Source organism: Palaemon carinicauda, chromosome 22, assembly GCF_036898095.1.
Source record: "Palaemon carinicauda isolate YSFRI2023 chromosome 22, ASM3689809v2, whole genome shotgun sequence".
NCBI classification, from domain to species: Eukaryota; Metazoa; Arthropoda; class Malacostraca; order Decapoda; family Palaemonidae; genus Palaemon; species Palaemon carinicauda.
This window is the reverse complement of record NC_090746.1, coordinates 90,465,230-90,475,500: the sequence shown is the minus strand read 5'-3', so window position 1 is coordinate 90,475,500 and position 10,271 is coordinate 90,465,230. Positions and strand designations below refer to the sequence as shown.

The 10,271-nt window shown below is 38.6% G+C and overlaps 1 protein-coding gene across 1 annotated transcript in view; it reads left to right on the top strand.

Moving 5' to 3' along the window:
* The window catches only part of LOC137616614 (chromosome transmission fidelity protein 18 homolog), a 77,426-nt gene extending 72,081 nt beyond the window's left edge, over positions 1–5,345 (top strand). The window contains exon 12 of the mRNA XM_068346519.1: positions 5,133–5,345. Within this exon, the coding sequence (XP_068202620.1) occupies positions 5,133–5,236 (104 nt within the window). The 3' untranslated portion in view covers positions 5,237–5,345. The remainder of the gene's footprint in view (positions 1–5,132) is intronic.
* The last annotated feature ends 4,926 nt before the right edge of the window (positions 5,346–10,271 follow it).

Sequence of the window (10,271 nt, the reverse complement as noted above, 5' to 3'; positions counted from 1 at the left end):
GCGTCCGAGTTTACCCTTCTGAGGTAGTTTGCATAATTATCAAAGTTATTACGTATTATGAAATTGTCGTAGAATGGTGCAACTTGTATAGGTTATCAGTTGTGGAAAGTCTTGGTGGATTGTTTGGCTACCATGTGCATGTTTTTTTTTTTTAGTTAAAATGTCGTTCATCACCACGAGGACCATTTTACCGCGAGTGCCCCTTTTTCATTTTTTTTCATTTTTTTGCCAAGTCATTTTTCCGTAAGATATTGCCAAATAGTGTCGTAAAACTTTTGCTTGTTTAGTGTTGGAAAGTGTGTCTAGATGATCTGGCTACCCATGCATGACTTTGTTTTTGTCAGATACGACGTAGTTATTGGTATATTGGGTATTTAACTGCGGTTACCAATTTCTGTTTTTTTTTCAATATTTGTAAAAATTACTACGTAGTAAGGAATTGCCGTATATTATTCATTTTTTTTTCATGTTTATGTGTTAGAAAGTGTGCCTTGATGGTTGGGCTAACACGTGCATGTCTTTTTTTTTATCTGAGATGTCGTATATTAGAATGTCGGGCATTTTACCGCGAGTGTCCCTTTTTAATTTTTTTAAATTTTTTTGCCAAGTCATTTTTCCGTAAGATATTGCGAAATAGTGTCGTAAAACTTTTGCTTTTTTAATGTTGGAAAGTGTGTCTAGATGATCTGGCTACCCATGCGTGATTTTGTTTTTGTCAGATACGACGTAGTTATTGGTATATTGGGTATTTAACTGCGGTTGCCAATTTCTGTTTTTTTTTCAATATTTGTAAAAATTTACTACGTAGTAAGGAATTGCCGTATATTATTGATTTTTTTTTCATGTTTATGTGTTAGAAAGTGTGCCTTGATGGTTGGGCTAACACGTGCATGTCTTTTTTTTTTTATCTGAGATGCCGTATATTAGAATGTTGGGCATTTTTCCGCGAGTGCCCCTTTTTATTTGTTTTGCATTTTTTTGCTTAGTCATGTTACCGTAAGGAATTGGCAAGTAGTGTCGCAAAACTTATATTTTTATAGTGTTGGAAAGTGTTTCTAGATGATCTGGCTACCCATGCCTATTTTTTTTTAGCCAGATATGGCGTATATATAAGTATGTGTTCGATTTTCCTGTGATTGCCATTTTTTCGTTTTTTCCCATTTCTTTCAAAATTACTACGTACTAAGGAACTATCACAGAGTAATATTTCATTTATATGTTTATTTGTCGGAAAATATGCCTTGATGGTTTGCCTAGCACGTGGTTGAAATTTTTTTTTTCTGAAATGCCGTATATTAGAATGGCCATTTTTCCACGAGTGCCCCTTTTTATTTGTTTTGCATTTTTTTGCTTAGTCATGTTACCGTAAGGAATTGGCAAGTAGTGTCGCAAAACTTATATTTTTATAGTGTTGGAAAGTGTTTCTAGATGATCTGGCTACCCATGCCTATCTTTTTTTTAGCCAGATATGGCGTATATATAGGTATGTGTTCGATTTTCCGGTGATTGCCATTTTTTCGTTTTTTCCCAATTCTTTCAAAATTACTACGTACTAAGGAACTATCACAGAGTAATGATTCCTCTAGATGTTTATTTGTCGGAAAATTTTGTTTACTTTTTTTTTGATTGAATATCATCAAATTTTTTTAGCTAAAATATTGTTTTACATTTTTTTTTTCGATTTTATTTCCCTTCAAAAAAACTTTTTTGGGTCAGAATTTTAATTTTATAGTCGTAAAATAATCGACAATTATCCAGCAACCCACCATACAATTTTTATGCATATCCAATAATAATTAGATTAGTAAATAACACCTTGAAATTGACATACCCTTCCTACATTTCAAGTGGCAGATTAGGGAGTCTGAGTCAGTGTGGTTGGCGGCCATTTTGTGGACATATCCGAAGCGTAAGCTGCCCTATCTATATATATTCTTGTTCCCTATAGAATTTGTGATATTTTGGTATATTTTTACCTGCATAAATATCATATTATATATTAAATATATGTATTTTTTTACGAAATTTCCAAGTACTCAAAAAATTACCTTTAGATATGGCCCCTGATATAAATGTAATTTACAAAATAATGAAGATTTTTTTACATATTTCTATTTTAGGATAACATATGTTTATTCCCTAAAAAAATTAGCCACTTCCTATTTCATTTGGGTACCCAAAAAAATTCATGAAATTTGGATAATTTTTTTTGGCCAAAAAAAGTTACCCTTTTTTTCTCATTTCAGATCTTCACCTCCATGGGTCTGACTTCATCCAAAATACATCAAGATGTGTCCTAAACATTCAAGAATCAATTCCTAAAAGGATTTGTGTATATATGTATAAACTTTTTTTTTATGAATTTTTATGTCAGGTCTTTTTTTTTCTACTTAATTTTTTAAAATATTTATAATAAATAGTTTTTCTGCAGATGAGTAGTATTTATCTTTACAGTTGTTTTAAGCATTCATTGAAGTTTTTTTTGGCAAAAAAAAAAAGGAGGTTACTGCAAAAACTGATTTTTCAAGAATTTTTTTTGGCGTCGGGGTCGTTCGCGTCCGAGTATACCCTTAAAGGGGTGTCCGAGGACCGTACCTATCCAGGGTTAAGGTCCCAAACCTCAATTCTAGGTCTCTTTCTCTTCTTGGGTTTTCTACCTCTCATTTTAAAATCCATCATTACCAGTCTATATTGTTTAACACAAGCTTTCCCCAAAATCACTTTACTTTTCATCACATCCAATGCAGCGGTAGTTGGAAAGGGGCAAAAACCTGGTAGTTCACCACCTCTTAATCGGAAAAGAGAGACACCCATCTTTCTTGGACCCTTCCAGAAGAAACATTAAAATTGTGACATCAAATAAATATGATGTTTTGTCTTGATTTTTCTGGCCAACCGGAAGACAACTTGGATAGATCAAAAATTCAAGTTGAGGTCGTCCTTCCCCCTCAATAATTAGATAAAAAAGAGACAAAGAAAAAGACAAAAGTAAACCCCAATTTATCAAGACCCTCTCTAAATAAACCACTGGGAAATAGTGTTAAATAAAAAAATTGCTAATGGAATACTTCATCCAAGGTGTCTTCCAGAAAGTAAACCCTAGTTTTTCTTCCATTTTGCAATGGAATTGTCAGGGTTTAAGAGCCAAATTTGAAGAACTTGACCTCTAGATATACTTTATGGGGCGATGTTTTAGTAAACACTGTATCATCAATTGTGGAAAATGATGTCGGACTCCTTAATAAAGGAGAGCCCATGTGCTTTCATGATCAGACAGATACCTTGTCATGCATTGACCTTTCAATTGCAAGGTCTAGTTGCCACCTCTATTTTGACTGGAGGACGTTAGATGATTGGCATACTAGTGATCCTACACCAATCATAATAAACACCAACAATAAGCCGGATTGGAATAAATTTTGGGAGCTGAGTGAAATTGATGGGAGTACAGAACAATTTGAAAGTGTTGATGATGCCAAACGGCAATCAGTCCCCTGGTGGTCCTCAGAAGTAACTTCCCTGCACAGAGGCACTCTAAAATTTTTAACTCTATTGCATAAACACTGTATAGAAGAGAATTTAATGATATACAAGAAATATAGAGTGTAGTTCCGTTATGCAATGAAACAACCTAGGAGATAGTTTTGGATATTGTTCATTTCCTCAGTCAACAGTAGAACACCACTGTTTTCTGTATGGAGGAAAGTAAAAAGATAGCAGGTAAATTTACCCCCAACCCACCACCAGTGTTGAAAGTAAATGGTCTGTATGTGATTGGAGCAACTGATGTTAGCTATGCCTTGGCCAATCGTTCCTCCAATGTACCATGCTAGTTTAAAGCAGCTCCTGGTCACCAGTCTTAAAGCATTAAAGAACAGAAAATGCTAAATTTTACAACAGAAAAGGAGTCTTACAATGGTCCTTTTTCTGAAAGTGAATTTGATTCTGCACTTGATACAGCCAAGGGACTAGTGGAATTCCATATGCAATGGTTAAACATGTACCTGTTAATACTAAGTTGTATATTTTAATCATTATTAACAGAATATGGCATGATCATAGTTATCCAAGTGTTTGGGAACTAGTCATTATTTTAGCATTTTTAAAATTTGGTAAGGATAAGTTTAAGCAGCAAACTATAGACCAATTGCATTGACATTTTGTTTATATAAGTCCCTGGAGAAGATAGTCAATGCAAGACTGGTGTGATACCTTGAGAAGAAAGGTATTTTATCACTTATCCTGTGTTGATTTAGAAAAATGCACTCAACAACTGATGTCTTGGTATGACTTGAGTTCTCTTATTTGTGAAGCCCTTGCTTCCAAACAGCACCATGTAACAGTTTTTTTTTTTTTTGCCTTGCAAATGCATATGATGCTACTTGGAGATATGGTATACTTAAAACCATTCATAATATGGGATTAAGATTAGAGCTACCATTCAATCATTTATTTCATATAATTTTCAATTTAAAGTGGGTGAAACCCTGTCAAAGAGAAAATCTCAGGAAGGAGTACCCCAGGGTAGGGTGCTAAGTGTAACCCTATTTGCATTAGCCAGTAATGGGATATCCTCTGTCATTCCCCAAGATATTCTCTCAAAACTGTAGATGATCTCCATATCATTTGCTGGAACTAGAATGTTGATGGTTGAGAGAAAACTACAACTCTCAATTGACAAAATTATTCAATGGGCCGATATGAATGGATTCAAGTTTTTGACAATTTGAACTGTTGTCCCTTTCTGTCAAATTCGGGGAGTTCATCCAGACCCGGATATATACATCAAAGGTAAACGTATTCCATGTGTAAGTGAAGCTAGATTTTTAGGATTGAAATTTGATTGTAGGCTTACATGGGTTCCTCACTTAAAAACATTAAAAGTTAAATATCTTGAGGCTCTGAGTCTTTTATAAGTTTTATTCCATACATCATGGGGGGTGTCAGACCGTAAAACTCTTTTAAAATTAAAAACGGCCTTATTTTTTTTCAAAAATTAGTTATGGTTATGAAATATACCTCTCTTATCAACGAAGTGAATTCTTTTGTATAGCACCCTATAGAAGTGTAGAAAATAAGCAATATAATGGAATAAATGTGTGGTATTTTTAAATTTTTTATTTCTTTTTCAGGTTCAACTAATAATGAGATCGTTAAAAGTGACATTTGGTTTAGATTTAAAGAAGGTTATAGCAATGCTGTTCGACGACCTATTAAAGTGAAGGACTTAGTATGACGTATAATCTGTAGTAGTGTTTACGTTATGCGTAAGTTTTAGGAATTAAATTACATTCTAGATTTTATTTATCATATTTTTATTAAAGCCTATTTCACCATTTTTTATTCATATATATTGCTGTATCTAACTTTGTTGCTTGATTAAATAACAGTAGTATAGTTTATGCGACAGTAGTTACTCTATAAATAAAATTCCTTAATTTAATTATATTATGGATTATTGTAGTCGACTGTTTATATTAGAATAAGGTAACATCCTTGTAACATCTTTTGTATTACCCGTAGATGTTGAATTGAAGGGCATAATGTTTGTGGGATTGAGTTGATCACTTACATTATAGTGTACTTATGTGAGTCATCAAAACAGTTTCTGATATTGTGAAGTTTCTTTTAAATAAGCAGTATTATTTTTACATATGGTAAATGGGTATAGAATTATATTCAGGAGACAGCCAGGTATGTTGTTACAGTAAATGCAAAAATGGAATTTTAGTAATAAATTTTTTTATTTCTGTACTCACCTGATGTTCATATTGTGTTTTCTTCAGACTATCAATTTATCAATGTTTACCCCCAAAATTGATATATAATATCCCAATCTTCTTTCCTTTCAAAAGTAACATGCCCTATTAAAGTAATATAGTGGTTAACGGCAAGGAGTACCAATGGTTATTTATTATTCAGTATTGAAGTCAAAAGTGTTCCATATTCCTTAACACACAACAAGAGGAAAGGAGAGGGGTCATGTATATGAACATCAGGTGAGCACCGAAATAAGAAATTTTATTATTGAAATCACATTTATTTCTATGATCATATTGCTGACTCCCACACACACTGATGGAGGTGGGACACCAGTGACGGAAAAATGGATAAGAATAAAGTGAAATGTACAATATAATTTTAATTCTAGTTTCAATTTGTTTGAATTTAATTGAAACCATCTCAAAATATTTTTTTAATATGGGACAAATTTTTTTAACAATATATGAAATATCAAAAAAAGAATTCTATGAATTAATTGAACTCAAAAAAATTTAAAAAAACACATCACCAGCAGTTTCTATAAGACTTAGAGCCCAACAAACTTAATAAGATAGCTAGGATTCTTCAAGATAATGTTCACCAAACACTAACATAGTATGTTATTGCACCACAGCAAAAACTATTTCCATAGAAAATTTTTTGCGGAAATTAAGAATTATAGGTTAATCCTTATACAGTATCTAGAACCTTAGTCTTCAAAGCTTTTATAAGATTTGGATCCAATTCTTGTTTAGTTTCTGTTACCAAACTTTCAACTAGATATGACATTTCATTTTTGGACAGATGACAATTTGGAATTCTAATCCCGCATAGTAAATTAGCTATACAACCTGTAATGTCCATAGTTTGGCTAAAATGTACTGAATGGCTCTTACTGGACAAAGACACCTATTTTCAGATGAAATGTTCACAACCATATCTAAGGAGGGTTACTGAAAAAAAAATTGCAACACACTCTTAGTCTTAGAATAATATAGCTCAAAAGGAAAGCAAAAATTACAAAACCATCCTATGCTTCAAAAGCTCACTTTAAAATTTAGTGCTTCCCTTTCATTGTATGTAAAAGAAAAATGTTTAAGCTGTCAAATTTATGTGAAAGGTTTTTCAAAGATTTAAAAATCAAACCTAAATATTGTAAAACCATTTGATTACTGGAGGCATTTTAATAATGACAGGCTTAAAGACATGTGTTTTAATACCTGAAAAGAAGAGGACTAATCACAGATGCTTGAGTACCAAATTGAGCATTTGTTTATACCCTACAACAGCACTTACTCTATCAAAAACAGGTAGGATGAACATATGCTCTTTCTTGGTTTTGGAAGTAGTCTAGTGATTACATTTGTCTGAAAACCCCACTATGGTCTTCCCTACCACCATTTGTTTGTGGTGTTAGTCCACAATATCAAGGGATAACAAATATCCAAACCTAATTAGCTGTACCTAACCTCTTTTAGATTAACCATTATTTGTAGTTGAAACTTTAAAGTTAATCGTATACAGTATATGATTTAATACCAAGGCAGGAAATACTGATCTACTGTAGGTACGTATTTATATACCCTTTTTTTTAAATTCCATGAAAAGCTATGTATTTTAGCTTCCCCCATATAGTAATTCCACCATTTTATATTATTTCCCAAAAACTCGATTACCAGGTTTCTCATATTTGGTATGGTTATTGTGAATATACATTTGCCATACGTATGTTCTTTTTATTTCTTTGTCTACTCGTTTTTATATTAATTTTTATGTAATTATTATGCTAAAAGATGCATAAAGTGTCAGAGACAATAACTAAATAGGTCAAGAGCATAATATTTATGTAGAAAATACATAGACAAGAGTATATTATGATAGCCACGTCTAGGTCGTGTGGGCATTTAGTACATGTAGGGTATATTATGTGTACAGTATTTGAGGGAAGGGGTTCTCCACTGGTTAGTATCCCTGAAATATGAGGATTATAGCCTTATAATCCCCAGTTGTGAGGAAAATTACTGCTAAAAATCCCTACTTATACATACTAAAGTCTGTTCAATCAATCTCTAAAAAAAACTTTGAAGCTTGTTTTCTCAAACCTTGAAACTTAACTAGAAAAATCAATTTTTTCCAATCTAACATGAAATGATAAGGAATTGTTCCAACACAAATACTCACCGAGAACTACTTTTCTTGGAGTCACTTGTGAATCCCTCAATCTCGACCAAGGTTTTTCCCGCCGTTACCCCCCTTACTCCGCTCTATATAGGCTTACCCCCGCCGCCAGAGAATGCGCCCTGAGGGCAGGATTAGGGCAGGTCACTGCTTCTCTGGGTCAGCGTCCTCATTAAGTTCCTTGGTCGTGAGCAGTACACAGCTCACTCTCGTCTCTCTCGATCCTTTGGCGCGTTTGTGTTCCATGTGTTTCCAGCGTGGGGACTTGTGTTTTTTGCGTAGTGCGTTATTCGCAAGTGTTACAGTGCGTTCTCCCTGTGTATATCCCAGTGTACTTATAGCTCACTAGTGTTGTGCCATTCGTGTGCGAACGATGGAGCATGTGCGCCGTTGCCCTGGGCCTAGAGCCGGAAAGTCGTGTGGGGCTTTCCTCTCTAAGCCAGAAGTAGACCCTCACTCCCTTTGTTCCACGTGTAGGGGGAAAGTTTGCTCCTCCGCGGACACGTGTCCGGAGTGCGTAAGTTGGGATGATATCCAGTGGGTACGCTACGGTACCAAAAAGAAGAAATCTTCTAAGCGTTCCCCCAGGAAGATTAGTGTCGTTTCTTCGTTACCGTCGGCCAGTGATCGGTCCGACGAAGCCTCGGCTTCTCCGTCTCCTTCGCAGAGGAGAGGGCAAGAAGCCTCCAGTGTTGTGGATAGTCAAGGCGTTCTTCCCAGGAAACCCAGTGCGAGGGAAGAACCAAGAGCGGGCCCCTCTAGGGCTAACGAAAGGTCCGGTAGTGCTTCAGGTGAATCAGGCCTTGTGGTGGGGGACCACGCGTCCTCTGAAGACCCCGTATGGGGCAGTGTTGTTGTTTCAGAGTCTCCTCCGCCCTCGTGGGCCGGTGCGTTGGGCTCTTCCCCGCCAGGGGACAGCCAAACTAGAGTTCGCCGCCCGAGTAGCGATGCCTTCGGGTGGAAGTTGCCGAAGACGCCAGGGAGGTCACCGCTAAGAATGGACATGACCCTGGACCCCTGGCCCCCTGGCATGGATAGATTAGACTCTGTGCCGACGATCTCCACGGCGGTTCCCGAAGACTTCCTCCAGCATTCGATCTCGGACGTCCGGCGGCGAGGAACTTCCCCCGCGGATCACGCGGGCAGCCGTTACGCGAGGAACGTGGCGCCGTCGGACTCGTCAGAGGTAGACTCATCCTCCGAGGAAGAAGTCAGGGGGAAACGACGCAGGAAAAGGGAGCTGTCCGAAAGCGATCATTCCCGCTCTAGGTCAAGGTCGCGACCTAACAAGAAGCGCTCTCGCTCCCATTCCCGTAAGTATAGGAGAAATGTCTCGCCCGGCGGCGCCTGGGTCTACGTCCCTGCAGGAGAGTCCAAGAGAATCCACTCTCCAGACCCTCGTTCCAGTGAACGTGCATCTAGGCTGCCGCTCCCTACGCACAGCCTAGAACCGCGCGACCTGGCACGCAGGAAAGACCTCTCACAAAAGCATAAGTCATCGAGGCCTCCGGTTCACCCCGCCCAGCGGGGGGAAACGCGCTTCTTTGAAGGCAGCCTGACCGAACCAGCCCAGCTGGTGCGGTCATCGAGTAAGAAGGAACGGTTCCCGTTGTCGGGTCAGCCTACCGGGACCGTGACTTCCGCTTCCAGAGCCTTCGGGCAACCGAGGGCCCTCCCTGAGCCGGTGGTACCCGCCTTGCAGCGAGATCCACCCTCTTACGGAGCTCCCTACGGTTACAGGTCGGCCCCCCTGGACCCAAGGGCGGGACGACCGGTCTGCCGAACCAGCAACCCGGCTCCCCCACTCCAGGCCGAGGCCTCGGCTGACGAAGGAGAAGCTCCCCCGTCGGAGGACTCCGCATACAGAAGAGTGGTGGGCCTCATCAGGAGGCACCATGGGATTACAGAACCCTCGGCACCTAAGGGGAATTCCTGGAGATCAAGCCTCCTGAGAATCACACATCGCGACGCCCTTCCGAAGTCCTCCCTGGCCCTTCCTCTTGCCCCAGACCTAGTACTGGGGCAAGAGTACATAGACAACTTGGTAGCCAGCAATGCGGAAGCCCCCAAGTCCCAGAGTGCCTCGAAACTGCTCCAGGGCCTCAAAGCACAAGGGAAGGTATACATTCCAGAAGGGCGGCGCCCAGGCCCCTGTAGGGGGGGCCCGGCCTTGGACATCCTGGGACAAGGCGGCTCGGACGAAAGGGCCGCGTCAGCCCCGGTTTCCTTCTCTCCTACGGAAGCCGCCATGATGGAGGAGATGTCGAGGGACCTGGTTAACGTCTCCTCATGGCTGGACTGGTGGGCCTCCACTTTAGTAAACGTGCAAG